This window comes from Rhopalosiphum padi, chromosome 1 (assembly GCF_020882245.1).
Source record: "Rhopalosiphum padi isolate XX-2018 chromosome 1, ASM2088224v1, whole genome shotgun sequence".
Lineage (NCBI taxonomy): Eukaryota > Metazoa > Arthropoda > Insecta > Hemiptera > Aphididae > Rhopalosiphum > Rhopalosiphum padi.
This window is the reverse complement of record NC_083597.1, coordinates 30,559,862-30,586,734: the sequence shown is the minus strand read 5'-3', so window position 1 is coordinate 30,586,734 and position 26,873 is coordinate 30,559,862. Positions and strand designations below refer to the sequence as shown.

At 24.7% G+C, this 26,873-nt stretch overlaps 3 protein-coding genes across 3 annotated transcripts; all 3 read left to right on the top strand.

Moving 5' to 3' along the window:
- The first annotated feature begins 579 nt into the window (after positions 1–579).
- LOC132917963 (gamma-secretase subunit PEN-2) lies at positions 580–2,788 on the top strand. Its single transcript, XM_060978980.1, has 2 exons — positions 580–772; positions 2,110–2,788. Exons 1-2 carry the CDS (start codon positions 769–771, stop codon positions 2,538–2,540), a joined length of 435 nt encoding a protein of 144 aa, XP_060834963.1. The 5' UTR covers positions 580–768; the 3' UTR covers positions 2,541–2,788.
- Positions 2,789–5,223: 2,435 nt separating this feature from the next.
- Positions 5,224–8,215, top strand: LOC132932448 (uncharacterized). The gene is made up of 8 exons (XM_060998828.1): positions 5,224–5,376; positions 5,848–6,049; positions 6,111–6,252; positions 6,329–6,450; positions 6,535–6,712; positions 6,796–6,946; positions 7,323–7,486; positions 7,619–8,215. The coding sequence occupies exons 1-8, from the start codon at positions 5,367–5,369 to the stop codon at positions 7,976–7,978; spliced, it is 1,329 nt and encodes a 442-aa protein (XP_060854811.1). The 5' UTR covers positions 5,224–5,366; the 3' UTR covers positions 7,979–8,215.
- Positions 8,216–13,318: 5,103 nt separating this feature from the next.
- On the top strand, positions 13,319–26,662 carry LOC132931864 (senecionine N-oxygenase-like). Its single transcript, XM_060997913.1, has 9 exons — positions 13,319–13,465; positions 17,143–17,262; positions 23,938–24,142; positions 24,229–24,370; positions 24,451–24,572; positions 25,189–25,366; positions 25,424–25,574; positions 25,629–25,792; positions 25,886–26,662. Exons 1-9 carry the CDS (start codon positions 13,456–13,458, stop codon positions 26,249–26,251), a joined length of 1,458 nt encoding a protein of 485 aa, XP_060853896.1. The 5' UTR covers positions 13,319–13,455; the 3' UTR covers positions 26,252–26,662.
- The last annotated feature ends 211 nt before the right edge of the window (positions 26,663–26,873 follow it).

Sequence of the window (26,873 nt, the reverse complement as noted above, 5' to 3'; positions counted from 1 at the left end):
CAAGCCCGCTTTCTGTAAAATATAATAAATATTTTGCATTTAAATATTTAATAACTGTAATTTAACTATTATTTGTAATAGAATTACAGAACCCTTTACACTTAAAGACGTATTATATAAATTTTAAGGTAATAAACTAATTAAGTAATAAATAATAATTATTAAGTACCTAAGTGCTTGATACTTGACAAAGATTATAAATACATAACTATGATATAAGAATGATCTCTACATCGTGGCTGTGAGTCATTAACCTAATATAAATATAAATAAATAACTTATTATTAGGTCAATGCACGCACGTCTTCTATATTATAATATTAATTTGTATAGGCAATAGGCAATATAATGAAAAATAATATGTTTAACAATATCTGTGGACTGTGGGATAATGGTATAAGAGTATAAGACATAAGTAACTAAAGTAACACATTTAATCATAGACGATAGACCCCCTAAATTATTTAATATATTTTTTAAGTATCTGTCTATAAAAAACCAAACAAAATAGCTTGATAAGGTTTATGTACTTAATATATTGATAACATGACAACTGTATGCGATCATGATTGATAAAATAAAGATACCTACTCACTAGATAGTAATATAGTATTTTGTAGGATTTACTTATTTAATATTTTAATATTTTATTCTAATTTAATTTAAATCAAAATTATCTAAAATAAAATTAATTTTTACAACTCTAGTCAATACTCTCTATATATGTATTAATATATTTCGTAATAACATTAATTATCATTATAAATAATGGGTAAGAATAATTTGTTTTTATTCAAGTATATATTCGTACAGTAAAGGAAATAATTATAAATACCTGCAATACAAATACCAATATATGTATATTTATATATATATATATATATATATACCTAAATATTTGTTATTATTACTTTTTACTGAAAATTAATTTTTCTATATAAGAAATACATTTTAATTGAGTGTTCCAATGTATTCTTATTCTGTTTTTTGATTACAATAATATTATGAATAGTATACTAATAAGTAATAGTTGTGCTTATCTACATTTCTTAGTTTAATTTCTTAATAAATATAAACAATTTTTAGTATTTTCAGTTTTGGTTATTTGTGCTCAACTTTTTGTTTAAATGGGTGATTATCAATTTATTTATTAATCTCCATTATACATTTATACGTTATACACCTTTTACAATTTTATATCATTAATATTTATCATGATTACTTATATACCACAATATTGTACAGATTCTTTCATTTAATATATTCAATAAAGATAGAACTTAATGTCCCCCTAAATCGACATCCTCCAGAAATTAAAGTACCATCTTTCAAAATTGTCAATTTTTCAGCAATAAAAACAATTGAAATATGGCTCTGAAGACTTAATTATAATACTATATAAACACAGTAAAATATAATACATGTTTCATTGTTTCTATATATTTATAACAATAATATTTATAATATTTATTCTAATGAAATAATTTAGTAATAACCTGAGTTCAATCTACACTGTTTCGTGTTGTGTTTTGTTTATATAAGGTAACAAGTTTTGTTAACAAGTTGAATATAATAATATTCAACTATACTCTACACGGTGTAGTAAGTACCTTGGTTTTAAGAGGACACTATACCTACATGTGTTGTCTCCATTTTACTAACCCATAACATAGATAATGTAACACTCAGGTTGTCTTACTCTGTTATTTTTAATACTAGAGTGAATTGACCTATTATTAATTTTAAAGGTAAAAAACTTATCTAGGCTACTATGAAGTATAAGGTTTTTTTGATATTTTAATTTTAAAGCATTTTAAAATTGTAATTATAACACATATGAGTGTAACAACTTCTTAACAACTAATTAAACTTGAAATATAGGATAAAAAATCATATTTTTTTGATATCACTTAAAATAATTATAAAAGATAATAGGGAAAATTATATTTTATATTCTACCATCTTAAATACCTGATAGATATCTAGAAGAACAATGTATTAATTTGTTTAAAAATTAAATTAAGTTGTCAAATTTTATTTATTGTTTTTGTATTGCTTATAATTCCAAATATTATAATGATAATCAATAACATCACAATTTAATTTTAGATGTGTCATCAAACCCAACAACTTCACAAGCAAATGAAACTGAAAATCAGTATCCAGAAGTAAGAATTCGTCAAAATCCACAAACCCATCATGTGCATGCTGGAGATCAAACTGAACATAGACCACCCCCAAATTGGAGAACAAGTATAAAAATGGATGAAAAGCTAACTATCTGTCGTATATATTATATTGCAGGATTTTTCTTGTTGCCATTTTTTTGGTTGGTAAATTTTGTATGGCATTATAATGATGCTTACTTAGCTGAACCATTTGAAGAACAGCCACAATTTAGGCGCTATGTTCTGAGATCAGGTATTGGCTTCATTTTTTGGTCTGTGTTACTTATTGGTTGGGTATTTTACTTTCAAACACAAAGGAATTATTATAATTGGGACTATCTAACCTTTAATTTCCCTACCGGATCTGCTTAAATTGATCGTGGGATTAACCTGTTCTCTATTACTTAAGTATTTTATTTTTTAATGTAATGTTTAATAACTATTAATGTAAAAAAAAAAAATAATAATATTAATATGATTTTTATAACAACAAATATTATTAATTTTTAATTCCATACCTATTAAAATGTTGGATCAAATATTATTATTGTGCATTGTATATCTGATGATTTATGTCTTGATCAAAATAAAATTAAAAAAATTAAATTCAATATAAACAACTTTGTTCTTATTTCTTCAGTCAATTTTATTTTCACCTATTTAAGTAAAATTAATTTTAAAGTTTTATGTGTCTTGTATGTGTAATTTTTATATTGACCAAAAGACTAATGTTTAATGTTAATTAATATAAACATGCTGTAAACATGCGGGCAGTAACCAAGATAACCCTATGTATAAACACAAACATATTAAATTTGTGTAAGCAAAAATAAAATTAATTTGTGAGCTATTCCATGGCATTTTTTAGGTATTTTATACAAAGCTATAAAACTTTCGAGTCTTAAAAAATATGTGTGCAAAATTGTCAATGATTTGACTACCATTAGTAGTTTCCAAGTCTATAAGCCACATCCAATTGTAAATATATAATAATAGTTTATTTACTTAATAACTTAATATTGATTTGTAGTTTATCTACTCTTAGCTTATTTTTACATAATTGACATATGAATGATTTAAGATGAAGATGCAATTGATTATAATATAGAATATTAAAAAACATTAAACTATTAGTATAGTATAGATATAGTATAGATCTATGGAAATCTAACAGTGAATACGGGATGACCCTATTTATTATTAATAAATGATAATTATTAAGTCCAATGTCCAATTGAATATGTTACTTAAAACTCATTAAAGTTATTTTGTATTATTATTGTACAAATGAATTATTATTTTACAAACTATAATATAGTGTTTAGATATTAAACTAGGTATAAAATAATATTATTCAACTTCATTAACAAATTATCAATTGCCAAAACTGATTACAAAAATAATACTACGCAATATTATACTAATAGTAAATTGTTAATATAAAGTCCAATTATTTTATAATCTTCCAATTCAAAACAGTTATGTAAGTACTTAATTTATATGTTAAGTGATCTATATTCGCTATTTGGATATTCCAGTAGTAATATCAGTATTCCATCAAGTCTTCGTGTTAACCTAATAATTATAATATTATCATATAAGTTTATTTACAAAAGTTATTCAGCTAATTTAAACAAACTAAAAAATAAATATAATAATCTATATTAACAATGATTTTAACAAATCAAAAAAATATGATTACCTATGTTATTACTTATTATTATTAGATTTAGTAATAGCCAACATAGCTTTAACAATTAAATACATTAAATTTTCAACTAGCACATAATATTTTAAATGTAAAACATAATATGGTGATTATTTAAATAATGTTTTACTTGAAATTAAAAACCTTTCTTCATTTTTAAAATTGTTTAAAATGTTAAAATAATTCATAATATATTAAATACATAATACATTCTTCAATTTAATAAATTTTCTTTTAAATTTGTGTAGCAAAAAATCTAAATCATTTTATTCAACCTTAATTATAAAATAATATTAAAAGTTTTATTGTATAAATTAATATAGTATTAAGACATTCCCTGTTTACGAATTGTTGCATATTATATATTATAATATGAAAAGATTATTATAATGCTATTATTAAATATATATAAATATTATTAATATAATTTATGATGCACTTTGATTAATGATTATTAACTGAATTGTTGATGACTATTTATTGTTGTTAATTTTAAACCATATTTTTTAAAATTAAGAAATTTTAAGATTACATTAAATAAATGATTTAATAAATATGTCATTTATGAAAAATTATATTTAATTTTTTTTACTGTTAAATCATATGCATTAAATGTTTGGGTCTTGAATATTAAAATTACTAGTTTAATTCATTTAAAATTGTAGTCTATAAATAAAAATGAATGCTTTCTAAAACAAATAATACAGAATATTTTTGAGATTTAAATTGTAGGTAAAATAACAGTTGAATTATTGTTAATAAAAGTATTATAAAAAATATAATATATTATGATCTTTAATCAGAACTTAACATTTTATTTAGGTAGGTCAAAAGTGATTTGTTTTGAGATTATTTTAATCAGAATAAGTTGAATAACTAGAAAATCCAATTTTTAGAAAATAATTATCTAATGGGTAATATACCTATCATTAATATATTATTTTGGGCATGATAATATTTATGAAGTTTATCAATAAATACCAACAATTACTTTATTTATTATATTACATCATTAACTCATTATAATTTATAGGGTACATTGTAACAATATTCTTAATTTTATTATACTTATTTTATTATATTGTTAAATGTAGACACGAGTACTTATAATATGTTATCTAAAATCATGTATATTGTATCATTAACACATTATAACCCATAGAATATATTGTAACAATGTATTTAAATGTATTTTAACAATAATTATATTATATTATAATATTATGTAGACATGAGTACGTATAATAGATGATCAATGGTCAAGTCATTTATCACGTGGTCATTAATAATCAATCTGATTAAATGGAAATACTAATATAATAAAAGCTGATAGGTAAAATAAAAGTAGTGGGGCATACAGTTTCCTATAAAACCGTAAAGTTTTAAAAGACTGAAACACTCAAATCAGATATTGTTGCACCTGTTGAACAATTGTGTTTTGAAAATCAGTTTTTACATTGTAATCTGTGCTTATATTTGAAACAATAACAATGCGTCTTGGTGAGTAATTTATTATTTTTATATATATTTATATTGTTAAGTATAATAATAATGTAAATATTTTAAATGTTTCCAAATAATAACAATCTGTCGTAATACATGTTACAGATGTATATTTATTTTTTTTATGAATTATTAAAAATAATTTGTGATATTCCTTACATTTATAATTTAGTAAAATTAAATATAATTAATATTACAGATATAATTAATTGAACAATAATTTTAGAATTGTTCTAGTAGGTACTAATTGGAATAACAACCTTTAATATGTTTTTGATTATAATTAAATTAAATGATAAAAATATATCTTTAATAAATTTATTACTTAGCAAATATTTCTTAACTTTATATAATACAATGCTTAGAATGTATATAAACTATGCAAATTTCATTTACAATCCATAAAAAATTATTAATTTTTTTTTGTACCTAAGTTAATTAACATTTCTGTTAAATTTAATTTTAAAGAAAATAAAAAATCAGTGGCGATCGTTGGCTGTGGTGCAGCTGGATTAGCAGCTCTTAAACACTTTACAGCAGAAGGATCTCCATTTACATGTGTATCTTATGAACAGACTGATAACGTTGGTGGCACTTGGGTATATACTGACAGAGTAGGCAAGGATAAATATGGCTTACCAGTTCATTCGAGCATGTACAAAAGTTTAAGGTACATGATAGGTATTTATCAAAAGTATTCAGATTTTTAATAAAAATGATTTTGTTTTTAGGACAAATTTGCCTAAAGAAATTATGGAACTTCAGGGATTTCCACATAAAGGTCCTGAAGACAAATCATATGTGGCAGCCAATGAAATGCTAAAATATTTGGAAGACTACGCAGACCATTTTAACTTAAGGAAACATATCAAGGTAATAACTAATAATATATTAATATTAATTGATAGATATATTACAAATTATTACTTATATACTATTTATATTATAGTTCCATCACCACGTAAAAGAAATTAGTCCTTTAGCGGGAGATCGTTGGCGTGTGACTGTAATTGATTTGCAAGAAAATATTGTGGAAACATTGGAATTTGATGGAGTTGTTGTTTGTATCGGGTAATTTACTTATATATATATATTTTTTTTTTAAATTATATTTACTATTGAAATTTTTTTTAATTAACTTTTTTTATGTTACAGTAATTACAGTAATCCTGCAATTCCCGAGGTTCCTGGAATAGAGAAATTTTGCGGAATGAAAATTCATAGCCATGATTATAGAGATTCTTCAGTATTTAAGGACAAAAGTACTGTGGTAATTGGTTGTGGTCCCTCAGGATTAGATATATCATTTGACATTGCAAAAGTAGCAAAAAAAGTAATAGCAGTAGATACATTTTTATTATTTTTATTTTTTTGTTTCATTTCAAGTGTTAATAAAGATAATATAATATATTTTAGGTTTACTTGAGTCATCACAATCAGCGTGTTAAAAACATGAAGTTTCCATCAAATATGGTTCAGAAAATTGATATAAAAGAAGTAGTTGAAAATGGAATAGTTTTCCAAGATGGATCTTATGAACAAGTTGATTCAATTTTATACTGTACAGGTAAGCAAATTCTTCTTATAAATTATATAATTAATATTACAATTTATAATAAAATAATTAAAAAATGTTAGCTATTAAAATTAATTTTAATTATTTTGTTTTAGAAAAATAAAGAAATTGGCCTACTATGGCTATAAAGAAATCTTATGGCCTATTTTGGCACATATCATCAAAATGTTCATGTTACTATACTGGATTTTCTTCATTTGAATGACCTTTCAAAGGTCTAGAACTAATAAGATATTATTTTTAGTTATTTAATTTTTATTTCTAATCTTAAATTCAATTTAAGTCTTAAATTAATTTATACATATTATTTTACTTTAAAATTTGTATTTTCACATAATTTATTTATGATTTATTTAACTTTGATCAGGATACAACTATAAGTACCCATTTCTGAGCCCAGAATGTGGTATTCGTGTAGAGAACAATCATGTAGAGCCACTTTTTAAGCACGTACTGAACATTGAACACCCTACAATGTACTTTATTGGAATTCCAACCAACACCGCTGGTTTCTGTATGATTGATTTACAGGTAATTGTTCAATTAATACAAACTAAAAATACCACTAAACTCCAATATTTGTAAATCTTATTAAATAAAATAAAAATATGTTTTTAATATGTTAATTACTTTGGTTTACCATTAACTGAGTTTTATTTATAGGTACAATTCGCCAAAACGTTTTTAGAGGGTCGAGCAAAATTACCTAGTAAGGAAGAAATGATTGAGGATACACGTCTAGATGTAGAGTCAAGATTAGCAAGTGGATTACGACCTAAAGAATTACACATGATGGGTCGTAGATCAAAGGATTATTATGATTCATTGGCATCTTTATCGGGACTGGAATCGGTGTCACCTGTTGTTCTACAAATCTACTTTGACGGGATTGATAGATTTATGTGTGATTTCTCACACTTTAGAGAAGACAAATACAAATTATTGGATAAAGATCATTATATGGTTAAATTTCCAAATGAAGAAGAACCAGTAATGAGGAGACAAGAGATTGTTTTAGATTAAGTTTTTGTTTATAGATTGATTATTATATAGTTATGAAAACATTCATAGTCTATAATTCTATATGAATGCAGAATATAACAATACAAATGTTATTAAATTATTTATTTAAGTTAAGTAGTTTTATATTAAATAATCGAACTGATTTGTATTAAATTTAATTTGTATTTGATATTTTGTATTAGTTATATTTTTGTTATTATTATTTTTAATTATAATTATTTTTTTTTACAAGTAAAACTATGCTGTTTTTAATACTGTGGTATCCTGATAACATTTTTTAGAAGTATTTTATATCGAGTATTATGATTATCTCTAAATGATTCCAGCCTATCATTGAAAAAAAAAATATTATCTTAAAACAGTTAAAACTTATTTTAAAAACGTAGAACAAATTATAAGAGTTATAACACAAAAACTTAGCCAAATGAAAAAATCCACGAATCTAATATTTTTGAAATTATTTTATGAAAAAATATTTTTATCTTTGAATCATTTTAAACATACGTATTACGTACTAATACACAAAGCATATTATACATTCATGTAATTAGATTATCACACAACTTCAACAGTTCAACTAAATAGTATTTTTGAAAGGGAGAGATTGTAAATTGCTTAATATTTTTGTGAAGATATTTAACGGCATTAAATGTAAATTGTAATAACATTTATAGATAGCACAATGGCCTTTTCCTACGGAATTTAATTATTTAAAAAAATTATAATCAACTCGCATACAAATAATTACCACAGTTATAGTAAAAAGAGTAGAATTTTATTAATCTTTATTTATTTTCCTTTAATTAATGTCATTATATAAGTTAATACATTTTTAAATATAGAAAAATACAGCGATGTTTTTGTATACCTACATATTTTATAGTTACCTATTGGCTATTGGATATTGAAAAAACGTAGACACCAAAAATATATTTAATTAGGATACGCCACGTCTTACTATAAATTATTTTAATTATAATATTATTATATTTTTTTAATAATACCATTGGGTAATAAATCAATGACCGATATTGAACCATTTAACATAAAACACTTATAATGATGAATATATATTTTAAATAATCTTAAGTCATTACAAAACAACATTTTTGAAAAAAAATTACAATTTTTTATCTTTAATGTTTTAAGTTTTTGCCGTTTTAAATGACAACATAGATTTATAATTTCATTTTTCTAACCATATTATTATTGAATATTTCGACCAATCAAATTCAAATTTTGGAAAAGTAGTTTATTAATTATAAATATTTAAAACACAGCGGAGTAGTTGACCAACATTTTGCGGGATATCCCTATAAAACTCAACTTTTCTCATCAAAAGTTTAAATATTTATAACTCATAAATTATACTCGTTCAAAATATCAATATGCGTAATCTGCAGTGTATCATAGTACTATTAAGTATTAAAAGTATTCTACTTTGGAATAATGAATTAAAAATGTATGTTATTATTAAAAAAAAATAGTAAAGAATATAATTTTAACGACTTAAAATTATGCAACAAAAATATATTTACAGTTTACACATATTAATAGTTTTTTAAATAATAAGTTTTACGTTATATGGATCACTAGGTATATACTATATTATATAGTAAACACTTTAGTTATACTCAATACATAATATGTTACTACTATAAATAAGGTAATAACGTAATGATGCACCTAAATAAAACTACCTAAGTGTATTCAGATAGTAATGCTTTGAAGGCTTGTGTGCAAAAGTATACTATTGCCAGTCTATTGGCAGAAATTTGGTTGAATTTTTAGGAGGGTTATAATAATCCAATGCAAAATAAATAATAACATTTTTAATAAAGTTTCGATTTTTGGGGTTCTATTGAAATATATGGTAGCGAGGTAAGCCCCCTTGGGTGTCCGCCTATGATAAAGTAATATACTATACTATATATAGTATATTAAGTAGCTTTTAACAAACTACCACCAAGTCATAAAGTCATTATAGTTTATAAATTAACTTTTTAACTATACATGTTTCATATACAGTATACTGTACCTACTGATTTTTTTTTATTAAAGTGGAATATATGACAAAAATATTTTAAAAATTTAAAAAATTAATTTTAATTTTTTTATTTGAGAATAAAGTAATCACATATTTTTTTTTAATTATCTCAAACTAATAATCTATAACTCACTATATGAAACCTTTTAAGTCCAGCAGTCATAAACTCATTGAATAGGATAGATCACTTATCACATACCTATTCACATTTATATTTCAATTTCAATCGTTTTACTAAATAATTATGTAACTAAAATATTTTGTATACGAGTGTCCAGCAAGGATTTACTCATTCTGGGTAAAAATCTATAGTATTGACAGGATAAAAATTGTTTTTTTTTTCACAATTTTTCTAGAAACTAAAAATATATTATAAATCATGAGAATAATAAAAATAAAATGACATTTATTTTTAACAACGATATATTAATTTAAAATTGTTTGCCTTATAATGGCTAATATTAATAGACAATTATAAATTAAATCTATTAGGATTCTGAATAACTGATAACATAATAATATTCAATTTGATAATAACAAGGAGTTTATTCTTAGATCAATAGATAAGTTGCAACACTTGCAACAGTAACCATGTTTAAAAGAAAAACTCAGTTAATAACTACTATAATAAATTATGGATAATAATATTCCTTTCTCCGATTAAAAATGACACAGTAAATTGACTATTAATAGGTCAATGGTATGGTATTAAATGTATAACAATAACGCACCTGACACCTATTTACGTTATAATAATTAAAATATTTTATATTATCAATAAATATTAAATTATAATTCCATAGGTTTTCGGTACTATAGTTAGTATACCTATATAAGTCAAGAGTTTAGTATCATTGTTTATAAATATCTACGACCTACCTACTACTACTAATATCAATGATAAGTATATCAACAGTTTAGATTCTATAGTATGTTCTAGACGAAATGTTTGAAAAAGGTCAATTTAAAAGGCTAATTAGTTTATCCTTAGAACGTACCTGGTATAAAATATTATAATTTTAATACATCATCAATATAATAAACAATTAAAAATATATGTTCACTTAATTACCTATGTCCTATTACTCCTATTGTCTTAAAGTAATCATTATCATTAAAAATGCAAACGAGCAAAAGCAATAATATAAATGATAATTTGTTTTATTATTTAATAGGTACTATTTTCAATTACTTAAAATAACTTAATAAATCTCATAGTTGTTGCCAGCCTCCATGCGCCTCAATACATAATATGACGTAATTATTGCATTAAAAAGATGAATAGACGGTATACCTACTACCTACACATAGTATATTTATAGACTATAGATAAATAATAGTTTTAACTTATAAATCTATAATATTCATATTTCGTGTCGAAATCTAGCCAATCTAGGAAATAAAAAATGAAACGTTAAAAAACGACAAGATAAAAAATGTTAATTGTGTTTTTACTTAAAAATCGATTATATAATTTTAAAGTAAATTATCAAATTAAAATATCGAAAATCGAGCGTTTAAACCACGGCGTTTGCTATCATAATAATGTAATAACCCTGACATGATTTGCTGAATATTTCCGATACACACTTACTCATTCACTCAATCATCAACGCCCAGACTAAATTGCTAGACCTAGTAACTTAACATTTTGGTAGTATAAATCTTTAATGGAGTAGGAATGGGATAAGGAAGAATTTTACTTCAACCTTATAGTTAGTGGGTAAAGGGAGTAAACATATTTTTACGTTGTATTAATATCTTTGGAATTTCAAAAGTTGATTTTTATTTATAAAGCTGGTCTACGAAAATACCTGAACATCAATTTCTGAATTTTACCGGCCTGATCAATTCCCATAATTATATCTCATAGGACCACCAACTGAAAACCATTAATTAATATCTATATATATAATTGAATATGAGATATAGGAGATATATATAATTCGTAACTTTTGAAATTCCTATGGTACACCATAAAATCACTTTTACCCCTTTAGGGTAAATTGGAGTAAATTTATTTTTTAAACTTAAATATAAGATAAGCCTCAAAGGTGAAAAAATGACATATTATTTTAGACGAGTATACTATGATGAGCACTGGAGAAATATTAAAAATAAAAATTATGATGAATTGTCTCCGAATGAAAACACCAGACTACCAGACTATCTATCAGATTTTTGTATTGCTAAAAAGACACTTTTCTTTATACATGTGGCCATATGGGTGGAGAGATCTATGCAAATAGTTATTGCGGTGTTAGCTTTACTGTTAAACTTGCAGATACTTCAACTTGCAGAATAACGAAGCAATAAATTAGGTATCTGAAAATAACTTATTTATTGAATACAAATGTAATAATGCTATGTCTATATATTTTTTTTCCACCTGCATTTATGTATATAAAAATATTAAAAAAAGTTTTTGACAAGACACAGTATTATTGTCAATATTTTTGAATTGTTGATAACAGGTCGTTGAATAAGATACATCAAACCATTTTACCGACTAATTTTATTACTACATTAAATGTAAGACGATAATTGGACACGCACATCTAATGGCGAAATATTAATTTCTAGTTTCTACAAAGTATTTATCACTTATAAAGTTATAAGGCATATAATACTACATATATATATATTGATAATAAGTATAACTGATATAAGACCATAATTTAGATGCTCTCTAGTAGTTCAGTCTTCAAGTCTACAGTATAATATTGTGAATGTGAATAGTTAAGTACTTAAGTATCAATAGTATCATACATTCATACATTTTATGTAATCTAAAACGATGTACCTACCCAGGTACTTTCCTAAATTTAGGATGAAAATTAATTTTTAAAATTGTTTTGTTTTTAAAAGAATATTCTTGATTGTTTAAGAACTTAACAGCGTGCATATGTATAATTTAGTACATATTTAGAACAGTAAAATTCAAGTTCAAATTATTAAGTATATACCTACCTATATTGTACATATTATGCATATTGTATACCACCTAACTGCGTAATAAGTATATTATTATTATCATGTGGTAACACGTGGTCGTACCACTTGTCTGCATGTTTTTTTTAATAGGCGAGATTTAAAAGATTGTAGTTTTAAATTAATTTAACCGGGAAGTACCTACCTATACATTTAAAAGAAGTTACTAACAATCACGTGATAAAAGCCAATCCCGTACTGGCGTAATAATAATCGCGGTGTATAGAAATCGAATGGATCTAATATTTTTTTTTACGATAAGTCATAAGTGATTACGTCTATATAATATAAAACATTTAGATAGAAACTACTCGAAAAAATTAATTTATTACTTTAAATGTTTTTATGTTTTTACCGATTTTGTTATTGAATTGTGGATTCCCTAATTGACATTTTATTACACGTGGTAGACAACAGTACATTGATTAAAAAAATAACGATGCACACTGGTAAGTTTGAACACTAATCATTTTGTTTTCTTGTAGTTGAGATTAATTAGTAACCTATTTAATACTATGCATAATTATAGTGTATTAGTGTTCTTATCTTATATTTTATTTATTCGAATCTCTTATTTGCTTGTAATTGGAATTTATTTTGAACTTCGTACGATTACTAATTTTAAGACTAACGACTAACATTAGGGTCAAACATAAATACATAATATAGTAGTAATTCAATAATATGGTTAATGGATGTCCATAATATACTATAAACAATACACATAGGTATTATTATATATAGTATATCTATTACTAGATACGAGTTAAACACATTTTTTTAAATGTGTGTCGATGTATTTTAATATATGCTAATTGTTGAATATTGATATACTTTCATAGAATTCTCATTTCCAGTGTGGTCGAATATATTATATCAACTACTATAAGTATTACTTAGTTAGACATTTTTTAGATAAAGTAGGTAATTTTAATTTTTATATCACGTGATAGATTTAATTTGCACAATAATTGTTAATAGTTATTGAGGACTCTGACTCTGACAATAGTCTCTAGAGCATGTACTGATTTTTATATAGAAGACTTCCAAATACTATAATAAAGACGTTATACCGCAATATGAATGTATGATTACCTAATTTGGAAGTTTTATTGCGGAATGTGGATTATTATGAATATAAGTACTTAATGTAATATTGTTACTTGTTTCATAACAAATATAATGAATTACATACAATCATTGTTTATAAATACTGGCGTATTTGATATTATATACTTTATAAAAACTGGTTTACTATTAGATACATATAACATAAGGCTTGAGATATTTTTTTTACATTTGTTATGATATATATTTAAATATGTTATGTTAGTTATTATGTTTGTAATGAATAAAATATAATAAGCGAACTAATATAAATATAATATTTTATAAGTAATGTAATTTTATACATTGATATAGATATAATCAGTAATCAAATTGGTAATATAAAATTAGGACTGTTTACTTCTAAAAAATAGCGTATCCATATTGTATTTTCTAGAGGTCAAAATTAAAAATTCTCAGTTTTTTTTCAATAACTGGAAAAATTAAAAAATAAATCAAGGAAATAAAACGAAAAATGTACACTAACATTTTGATAAAATCTATTTTGTTTTTTGTTGTAATTGAAAAACATTAATAACTACAGATTCTTGAAATTTTCAACAAATATTTTTTGAGCCATTTATAGATATTTGAAATTTAGTTTTTTTTTTTAGTATTTTTCTATAAATGTCGATAACAATTTTTTGATTGATCAAATTACTTGAAAAATTAATACAAAGTTTCTCATACATTTTTCCTATAGCTACTTAAAAAATAAGGGTATACATAAACACGATTTTTTTATAATGAAAGTTTCAACCTTGATAAAGTTCCAACCTTGATAAAGTTCATAAAAAACCAGTAAATTTAAAAATTATTTAAAGTTAAAAATGTAAAACTAATGTTGGGTTCTATCACAATAATATGATAATCTCCCTCTTCATGTATATCAATGTTGATAGTTTTGTGTATTTCTTTTCTATTTTTAGTTTGCTTATAGATATTTAAACGAAGATTACAATTTTAGTTAATTCGTTATGAATTTATGATTCAAAAATATTTTTCTTAGAGATTTTAAACTTTCACATATTATATTATAATATTTTATATACGCAAAAACATTTTTAAAACATATAGATTAACTGTATAGTGTATACTTTTGTTCATTTATCAACCTATATTCACATTTCATGCAGTTTTACAATAAATTGGTATTAATTCAAGTGCTAATAACATATTAATATATTATATTTTAATGATTAAATATTAATAATATAATAAACGGAATGTTTTCGATACAATTAATTCAACTAACCGTACTAATAAATAATAATTACAAAATAAATCACTACAATATAGATATATATCTTAAAATATACTCAGTAGACAGTAAGTAGGCTGATACATCGTCACCATTCACAATTGTTTTTCGTATGCAATAATTTATCATTGAATTTAATTTTAAAACATATTATAATATTACAGTAATAAATATCTGATTATTACCTACTCTATTATACCAGGTACAGTCGATACATATATGTATTGTACAATAGAGCGATTATCTACTTATTCCTTTTTATATCTTCCAATTTAATTCTCTTGGTAAACAAGTAAGTTTCTTCCGTAACTTTTTTACCACTAATTATCCAAGATTTTAATTAGTTACTTGGTATAAATCTATTAGTGGATGTGGATATACTATAGTTCAACAGTTCAGCACATTGTATTACTAACGCCTAACAACTAACAAGTAACAATGTCAATGATGAATGATGATTAAGCGTTAACGCATTTCTATTCTAAGTCACTATATTTTATTCATGGTGATAAAATTTCTCTCACATTCAAAATTTGAAATAATTATTGTCCCAATCGCAAATATTAGAACCACAATAATTATTAATGAAATAATAAATAAAATAAATATTATGGTATCTCATACAATATAAAAATACAAAACGACGTGCCATTTCGCGCGTTCTACTTAAAAAAAAAGTAGTATAGGTACACTACAATTGGTGAAAAATTAGTTGAGATACAAGTTATATGTATTATAATATGACCTAAATACCTCTACACGTCATGATCGATATTTATAAAAATTTAAAATTTAAAATTTGAAGTTCTTTGTAATAAATAATTTTTTTTATTTTATTCAAAAATTTTCCAAAAACAACGGAGTTAATGTGAACAGAGTTAGGTAATTAATATACAAATAAATTAAATACTTATTTATGTACAAATTAGAGTCAAAAAGAGATCGTAGTTAGCAGTGTGCATTAGGCAAATGTTTGGAGAATTGTTAAGATAGTTGGTTGGAATTATAGGCGGGGTATGAAACAGGGCATGAAAGCGGGTAAAGCATCAAGGTAGGTATATTGAAATTAATAAAAACTACGACTGAGGGGGAGTTAATGATTAGACATATTTGAGAAAATAGAAGACATTTTGAGCTTATCAGTAGAGTAAGGTAATTATTTTGTATTTATAGTTGTAATAAATTGTATTTATTTTTGTTTAAAATAATGTTACAGGGAATTCATTTTTAGTTGATATCTCAAGTCTCAATTTAAAATTTTAAAACAAAAAAAAATATTTTGCTTAAAATCTAAAGAATTTATAAAGCATTTATAAATTATAATTTATAATATTCTATGTACCTACTACCTAGTACTTATAGGTTTCTTGTAGTAATACTCAGATAGTATGTACATCGTGACTAGGTAAATATTTAATAGGTAATAGTGATTAATATAGGGTATTGTTTTAGCGGACAATGATAACCAACAAATGTTATTGGTAAACTACTAACATGGCTTTTAATTATTTAAAATTTAAATGATAACATTAATGTTAAATTCGTCATCGTGTTTACTAATAATTCATGTAGACTGTGCTACTGTGGGTACATAAACAAATAGAGAGAAAAATTGCGTATCAATAAAATTGAACGTTTGCCAACAGTCAACAGAGAAGGTGATTTTAAATAGAACCAATAAACGTTGCCATTAACCATATTATAGGCACTACATTAAATTAATTGTAAAAATGTTGAAAAATTTAAATGATGTTTTAGGATTCGTTCTAATGAATACATACGTCAAAGTTCCAACCTTATCTGTTTTAAGAATATGTTTTAACAGACACAAACACCACAATATTACTCAAAGACGTTACCGCCATAATCAAGTACAAGGTAGGCAATGTTTATTACATTTATTAAACCGTGAACAGTCAACAGGCATGAAAAAATATTCACAAAATAGGTCACACGCAGTCCGCGAAATTTATCAGACTTTACAAAATATGTTTATTTTTAATTTTTTTGTATTATTGGGTTCAAATCTAATCTAATTAATATGGAGATATATAATTTTGTTAGCCTTTGGTCAACTGCAGCATTATAATTCATTAGCAAAGTGGCCCGCAAGAAAGATTTTTGGACTTAGTCATATTCCTGTTGTATAAGAACTAAAAATGAAAATCTTAAGCACACAATGGTTTATTTTAAGGAATTTTTAATTTATGACTTACCTATGTACTTAACTTTAACTTATGAAAAATGAGAATGTTTATTTGATTTCGTTCATAAAAAAAAGGCTAAAGAGGACATATTTATTATTCCTAAATTTTCCCATAAATACGTCATTGATATAATATAATATACATTATATGTATATGTATATTAATTTTAGTACAAACTACAAGCTATAGTGAACTGTGGACTTATCATTGTTCATAATAATTAATCATGTAACAATATACCTATGAATATAACCTACTCTAGTATAGGTACTCTCTTAAGTCTTTTTTAATAGGTATTGAAGATGCCCATTCACTATTTGTTGATGAAAAGTGAAAGTCTATAGTATTGATAAACCTATAAGTGGTTAAGTATGATCATAGATTATGAATCAGCATACTTAGTACTTTTTGAAACATACGTATAAGTAGGACAGTGTATAAAAATTATATTTATTGTAGTGTTCCCAAGACTATCAACCAGTCGTTTATAGTACAATGACTACAATGGCATCTTATGAACGACGATTGTTGTAATATAAAATTATATTTATATATGTAATTAAACTTCTGAAAATTGTTTATAAAATAATTATATTTAAAAAAAATAACAACGAATAGGTAACAGCTTCGGTTTCTATACATTGTTTATTCTTTTTATGCAATTAATATCCAAATTATCATTGTCATCAGGTATCATTGAATAACGTATTTAAATAATAATTATGTTAGACTGAAATTAAATGTAGATACACCTTTATATTTAGCCGTAATTCTAATATTTTTTATTTGACACTTGTATATTATATTATGTTCATTAGGTATAGTTGTATGTTAGTTGAGAAAAGATACGAAAAGGAATATATTAATATCAGGGGTGTACCCAAGAGGGGATGGTTGGGTGGTTGAGTCTGGACCCCTCCATCGGCTCTCTCATTGATTGGCAGAATTTAAAATTCTTAAGGTGCAAATCATCACTGATTGTATAATACTTTTTACATATTAAAAAAATGTAGACCGGGGGGTCCCCTTGAAAAATTCCTGGATACGTCCTGATTAATATACAAACACTTTTTTGCTGTGTACAAATTACTTCACCTATAGGCAATTATTAGACATAGTAGGGAGGGAAATAATTATATCATTAGAAAGGTATTGAGGAGTAGATTTGCACAAAAAAATTGTTTACCTACACACACATATTTATATATATATATTATTATGACGTTAAGGTAAGTAAAATACAAAAATAGGAATACCAGTCCAGTAAAATAAAACTTTAGACTTGATTATGATTCATGAATGACGCACGTAATACGTATACCTATTATGAAAATCACATAAGAAAAATAATATACATAATATAAACAATCGCTGAGATTTATATACCTATACCTAACTTATACTTATTATTGCATCACATCGGTTCTTTATCACGTTCGTATAAAATATTGGTAGGTATATATCAGGGGTCACCAACTAATTTATATAGAGGTCCGTTTTGAAACTTACCATACTGCTGGCCGTGGTCCCTAACAGTATTAATAATTTACATACGTTAATAAATATATATTTTTTTAAATTAGTATTTATATTGATTTATTTATGCATTTGTTCAATACAGATTAATTTAATTTTTTTTCGTATTATAAATTTTATATGACACACTTATAATTTGTATTTATTTATATTATAAACATTTTAAAATTTACTCCGCGGACAAGGGTCCGTAAAAAAAGTATTCGCGGTCCGGATGCGGACCACGGTCCGCCAGTTGGTGACCCTTGGTATATATTATAATGATATATTGTAGAAACCTACATAATTAGTAAATGTAAACAGACGTTTCTCCCTGTCGTTCGACTATAGGTATTAGGTCGTATCTCGTTTCGCCGCCTGATGTTTATTTCTCAAATTGTTTTTGTTAGTTATTTTTATATTACATTATTTTATTTATTATTATTATTCAGTTATCGACTATTGACTTGTGTAAAATTTAATATAATATACGTAATATAACCTATTTATATAACCTACATCTTAGAATAATAGAATAAATGCAATTATTTCATAGTTAAAATATTGTTCAATACCTACTTTAATATGAAGTACAAACACGATCGATTTTGACAATAAGAATACTTATACTTATACAAGATACAACACTGATAAGTGATAAGTGATAAATGATAATTATATGTACCTATATAGCTATACAAATTTGAATTATTTTGGTTTGTAATAAATTCTAATTTCTAATTGGCTAGTTAACTTGTAATTTTATTTTTAATTGTTTTTATTTATGATTTTATGATTTTTCTGTATGTACCTATTGGCTATTGTACCTAATTAAGTATGCAATTTTGAGTTGCATTTAGTTAAACGAAACCTATATTAAAATATAAATTCTTAGATTTTTTTTTTTAATATAAAACAATCTGTACATCATAACAGTACATTAAGTAATATGGATAATACCTAATTATAACAATGAAGAAATGTTGAGGAAAACACCCATTGCGGGTAAATATCTACTGATATTAATTAATTTAATTTAAAATCACGATTCCAATTCGTTTAAGTTTGTGTCGTTTGTGAGATGGTTTATCAGAGATGTATAATGTATAGCCACATTTTTAATGAAGGTATTAGTATTTGAGTTAAGTTTAGCATGTAATCGGTTGTAATGGAGTTTAGCGAAACCTGAGACATTTTTAATTTTCAAGTCTTATGAAGTGAGTAGTTGGTAGCAAAATGAAAATGAAACATTGGCAAAATGGTAACTGACTCTTTGGCAAACATTAAAATAGAACATTTAATAACCACGAATTACTATAAATGAGAAATGTAATCCCATTATAGGTTTAATAATATACGTATATAGGTACCTAGCTAAGATCAGCATTTATTAATGAAATTATACACATTTAGAATTTAAGTCACCGGTCATAACTACATCAAAATAATATCGTAGTATCGTACCTACGTCATTTACACATCTGCAATATATAAAATAATAGAAGGATTCAAGGATTGAAAAAATATTGTAAAGTATATACACATAGTTGTACATCACATACATCATACATGATATATAAATATATAATATACCTATTAAAAGAACTTTTAATACCAAATTCTGGTTTGATTTGAAAATTAAATAATTGTTATAATTTACATAATATAACAATTATAGTAATTATACCTTCTTATACTTATGAAAAGAATAAAAGATAAAACAGTTAATTCAATAAAACTTTAAATAATAGTCATAATTACAATAAATATATCATATATATTACAGCGATAAAAATCTATAGGCTGATTCAGTTGTTTAATAGTGTCATAATAATGTAATATAGCCATATGGCATATAGGTACCTGTGTTTTTATTTTCAAACAGAAATACATACCTACTCAACACTTGAAAATTGAATAGGTATTAAACGAGCGTCAAATTTTAAGTTAAAAGTTAATAAACAATTTTAATTTTTGAGTATTTCTAATCTCTTCCAGTGTCCAGTCGTATTGTTAAACATATTATATATTGATGCGCAAATGATTTACAAGAGCTATCTAGTATATTAGACGTATATTGCGTATTTGACGTAAAATAAATCAGTGATGTACAAAATACAAACTATGCATAACATCGAATAACGCGCTATTGTCTTACAAAAAATTCGGAATAAACAATACCAATAATGATACTGATACATAGATAATAATAAAATAAAGTAGGTACTTACAACCATTGAAGTAAAGCTAACATACTACCTATTACATGCCTGTCTATACTTGTTGCACTTTTAAAACATTTAATTTTAAACTTATATTATAACCGTGAGTTAATTATTAACTTTTCATCGTTTATAATCATATATTATGTATATTATTTAATTTATTGTCATTTTTTATAAGTAAATAGTTAAAAAATTAACTATATTGAATAAATTTCCAAACTTACTTTACAATATTATTGTTTTACTGTTTAAATGTTATTGAAAAAAAAAATATATATATATAAAAATGATTTAATTATGAATCTATAACTTTGTTCTCGTTAAAAAAATTAGTTAACGGACGTTTATCATCATTCCCTGTAAATATTATTTGTTAGAAGGATATTTGATCCTCAGTGTGTATTGACTATACTACTATAGGACTTAAGCATCCAATTTTTTTTTTACCTATTGCCTATTGGTTATTGTGAGTAAACTTAATAATATATTTCAAGGTCAAAGTTGAGTCATATATCGTGTTATTATAGTTACTGACTTATTTAGAAATTGTTTACCTTTAAAAAATATAATAGATAATCTAGCTATAGTGCGTATAAGTATTTTAAAGGGCTGGTTGTTTGAATTTCTGTTTAAAATGAAGAATATATTGATAAAAAAAAATAGGTCCACGAATATAAAACTGAAACGATGTCGAAAATGTGAAAAAGTATTTGTATAATTGTATATCCATCAAAACAAACAATACAAATGCGTCCAATAATTATTAGACTATTATTTGTTTAGATCTTTAATATTATAATATAAATAAAAACGTTATGAATAATATTATCTATATGACTATATAGCTATAGTAGGTGACGGTAACTGGTAAGTGTGATATAGCCGGAACTTATAACACGCGAAACGATGGTCAATGATCGCACTCTGTACCTATCGGCTACCGATACTACACGGATGTAATCGTCTATTAAATATACAGAGCGATTCTTTTAAAGTAGGTGAACTCATTTTTTGAACAGTATATTAAGAGGATGCCATACCCGCATGTGTTGTCTGTCTTACTAACGTGCATCATAACAAATTTTTGTTCAGAAAAATACATTTTGTGATGTTAGCTTTAATATTAGAGTAAATTTACCTATTATCAAATTTAAAGGTAAGACTATTATTTAGACAATGACACAATATGCTTTTATTGATATTATTATTTTAAAGCGAGTTATAGCTATGTAAAATTTTACAACTCTAAAATGTTCATAACTCACTTTAAAATGATAATATCAATAAAAGCATATGTCATTGTCTAGATAATAGTCTTACTTTTAAGCTAACATCACAAAATGTATTTTTCTGAACAAAAATTTGTTATGACTTATGATGTACGTTAGTAAGACAGAGACACACATGCGGGTATGGCGTCCTCTTAACGTATTTGGAAATTATTACATTGTATTATTATACAGGAAATAGTGTTTTGCCTACATTTAATTCATTACAAATTAACAAAATTACTTTTTATCACTTTTTTTTTTTTTTAATTACCTACGTTTTCTAAAGCAGAGTAGTTTTTTTAAAATTCATAACAACTAAAAACAATAACGATAGAAAATGTTAAAAAAAACAATACCTAATAATTTTCGAAAAAATTAAAAAATATATATTCATCTCCAAAAGAATCACCCATTACTCTGTATACCTACTGTATAGTCTGTTTAGCAATTATTTATTAGTAGTAGTAACTGGTGATATTACTATTTGCCATTTGGTCATTATACGATCTCTTACTTATTTTTTTGCGCATTTGAAATCGGAAATAATAATAATATTAAACATTCTGAATGAGTATGACGCACTGATGTGTACCCATCACAACTTAAAATGATAATTACTTTCTAGTTTCTAATGTAGGTAATGAAAATCATTATTTATACACTATAGATAGATTGGTATACGATATTAGATAGTATTTTAAATTGTACTACTATTATACTAAATCCTGTACGGCTTTAATACTTAGATAGTTAAATATTAGAAACTTGATTACTTGAATTTGCCGTGATACTACGATTGCAAAATATTACCATGATAATAATTAATAATAATAAGGGCCGCGATCATAGACTGAAGTAGAGCCGTACAATGAATATTGTTGTTATGACGTAATAAAGTTGGTAGAATAATGATTAAAATCTAGTTCCATCATAACAGAACAATTCAACAATCTCTCGATTATATCACAGAATAATATAATTGCTATTATCTTAATAATATTATCCGTTATTATTTGTTATCAATTGTCATTTGTCGGGAGTCGCGCAATATCACGTTTGACTCGTTTATAAACTTAATAATAATTCAACAAGTTAAAGTATTCAAGTGGATGAAATTGATAAAAATCTCATCGTCCATCGAGTGATTTACAATTCGACTTTCAAGTAGTAATTCTTGTTTCGTTTATTTATTTAAATCGAACGCTCGCTGCCCGCGTACGTTGGACGCATACCTACTACCTTTACCCTAAATTTTTTTTCGGATTCAGTGTCTTTAGCACGAAGTAATTTTTGTTTAAAAACTACTGTAAACCATTATGTCTCCGTGTACTAAAGAAGTGAACAAAAAGACCATTGGAATTATTGGATGTGGGGCATCCGGTTTGGCGGCTCTGAAAAATTTTGCAGCTGAAGATTCACTGTTCAAATGTGTTGCGTTTGAACAGACTGCTAGCATAGGAGGTACATGGGTGTATACAGATGATGTCGACCGAGATCAGTATGGCTTACCAGTTCACTCCAGCATGTACAAAAGCCTGAGGTATATGTGTGAATGAATTGTAATTGTTAGGATTTGCATTTATCATATTATGCACTTATATTTCAACATATTGCCTATACTATCAGGTCAAATCTGCCAAAAGAAATTATGGAGTTAAGTGGGTTTCCACATAAAGGCGTTGGCGACGCTTGCTACTTTCCAGCTGCATACATACAGAAATATCTGAACGATTTTACTGACCATTTTAATTTAAGATCATATATTAAGGTAAGTCAAACATTACATTCTGAAATTAAAAATAATTATATTTATCCCTCGTAAATATTTTTGTTATATTTTATGTATAGTTTCAACATCATGTCGAAAAAGTAAGACCTATTAACGACAGTCAATGGGAAGTAAATGTTCTCAATTTGCAGCAACAAAGTAAAGAAACTTTCATCTTTGATGCATTGTTGATATGTGTTGGGTAAGTGATCATAGACATATTAACAGTTTTTAAAACAAATTCATTTTACAATATATTTTATTCTGTTAAAATTCAAGAATTTACTGAAACACATAATTGTCATAATTAATTTGATTAAAATTGTTTTTATTTTTTAAACATTTTTCTAAAGAATCATATTTTATGTAATTATATTGATTAATATAACATATTCATAACTGTATATCTACACTATTATTAATTTAAAGTTGTTGGCTATAATTTAAATATTTTATTACTATTCAATAAGTATTATATAGCACACACTATATATAAGATATTTTGTATTGAATTTATGTTATATTTTTTTATAATCAAAGTTAATTTAATTTAAAAATAAATAAATAAATAAACTTTTGCAAAAATCAATAGTTTATAACAGTGTTTCTTAACCATTTTGTGGTTGCAAACCGGCAGATGAGTTATTATATAGAGCTACAGACCATTTAGTACAATACATTAAAAATATAATTTTTTGCAATATAATGTGTACTGGTACCCTTTTAATCGGTTGAGAATCACTGGTTTGTAAAATATATTGTATATATTATATTATACTTTGATGTGATTTACTTATTTAACCTTGTTCATATTCTAGTAATTATAGCAATCCTGCTATTCCAGATGTTAAAGGTTCCAACATATTCAGTGGGAAAATCATGCATAGTCATAGCTATAGAGATGCAGATATATTTAAAGGAAACTCAGTGTTGGTTATTGGCTGTGGTGCATCTGGCCTAGATATATCATTTGGCGCATCAAAAGTAGCGGATAAGGTAATCTTTAAAATCATATTTTAAGCTTACCTATTAATAATTTAAACATCATTTTAGGTTTTCTTGAGTCATCATAATCCTCGACTAATGAAGTTGAAAATTCCATCTAATTATTTTCACAAGACCGATGTTAAAGAAATTGTTGAAGATGGTGTTATTTTTCAAGATGGCTCTTATGAAAAAATTGACACTATAGTGTACTGTACAGGTGAATTAAAAGAATTTATTTCATTTCATGTTACTTATTGATTTTATTTTGTAGGATATACATATAAATATCCATTTTTAAGTAGTGAATGTGGAATTAATGTTGAAAATAATGTTATTAAAAATCTTTTTAAACATATGATTAATATTGAATATCCGACAATGGCATTTATTGGTGTACCTAGGAACACTACAGGATTTTACTTATTTGATTTTCAGGTAATTTAATAATTTTTTTTTTTATCTATAATATGAGCAATTTAAAAATACATATTTTTATTATCATTTATATAATATTTAATATATTTTCAGTCCAGAATTGTTAAAAAGATTTTAGAAGGTGGTGTAAAAATGCCTGTTAAAAAAGAAATGCTTCAAGATACCTGTGATGAAATTGAGGCTCGATTGGCTGGTGGTCAGAGATTAAAGGATCTTCATGCGCTAGGTAAAACAAAGTGGGCAATGCATTATTATACTTCAGTTTCGAAATTTGCCGGTATAGAACACCCACCACCAGTGTTATTACAAATATATTTTGATGGTCTTGAAAGGCTTTCAGAAGACTTTTTGAACTTCAGAGGTGATAAATACCAAATTATTGATAAAGAACATTATAAGGTACAATATTTTGACCAAAATGAATCAATTATTAAAAAACAAATTTTATATTCTTTTTAAAAAAATTATAACTTTTAATTATATTTTGTTAAATATTTGTTTTTAGAGTTTAAATTTGTTACGTTGATTATTATAAATTATATTGTATCATATATTATAGAAATATATTTTATGTATCATGCTGTTTATATATTATGTCTTATAACGTGGTTAAATGTTAAAATAAAAATTGTGATTGTCTGTTATTTTGTGTTAGGAAATATAAGGTCAATATATAAATATATCTACTACCTAATGGCTAACAACATTATCAACTAATGACAGTTTTATAAGCCACTAAATGTTTATTTTAAATGTTACTACCTATGTCAGTTTAATTTGTTAATAAAATATTATTGATCTTATAAAATATGTATCCACATTGACTAAAAATATATTTTCATATAAATATATATTTTACTTGTTTTATAATATTGTTATTATCATGTTTTGTTGTTGTATGCACATAATAAGTAGTCGACAAAATGCTTTAATTTTTAATTTTGAGAGTGGTTTTAGATAGAAAATTTAATTTAGTTTGTATTTTAGAACTTACCACGGTGAGCTCTACATGAGTTGCTTGTCACACGTTTAACCCAAGATATAAAACTTCATTGGATCCAATGAAGGGCTGATAAGGACT

Bases quoted from the DNA above. Each gene is read 5' to 3' on its own strand.
- LOC132931864 (XM_060997913.1), top strand. The intron at 24,371-24,450 runs GTAAGTCAAACA...TTTTATGTATAG, and splicing joins ATTTAAGATCATATATTAAG to TTTCAACATCATGTCGAAAA. The intron at 25,575-25,628 runs GTGAATTAAAAG...TTTATTTTGTAG, and splicing joins CACTATAGTGTACTGTACAG to GATATACATATAAATATCCA.
- LOC132932448 (XM_060998828.1), top strand. The intron at 6,451-6,534 runs GTAATTTACTTA...TTTATGTTACAG, and splicing joins GGAGTTGTTGTTTGTATCGG to TAATTACAGTAATCCTGCAA. The intron at 6,713-6,795 runs GTAATAGCAGTA...AATATATTTTAG, and splicing joins TTGCAAAAGTAGCAAAAAAA to GTTTACTTGAGTCATCACAA.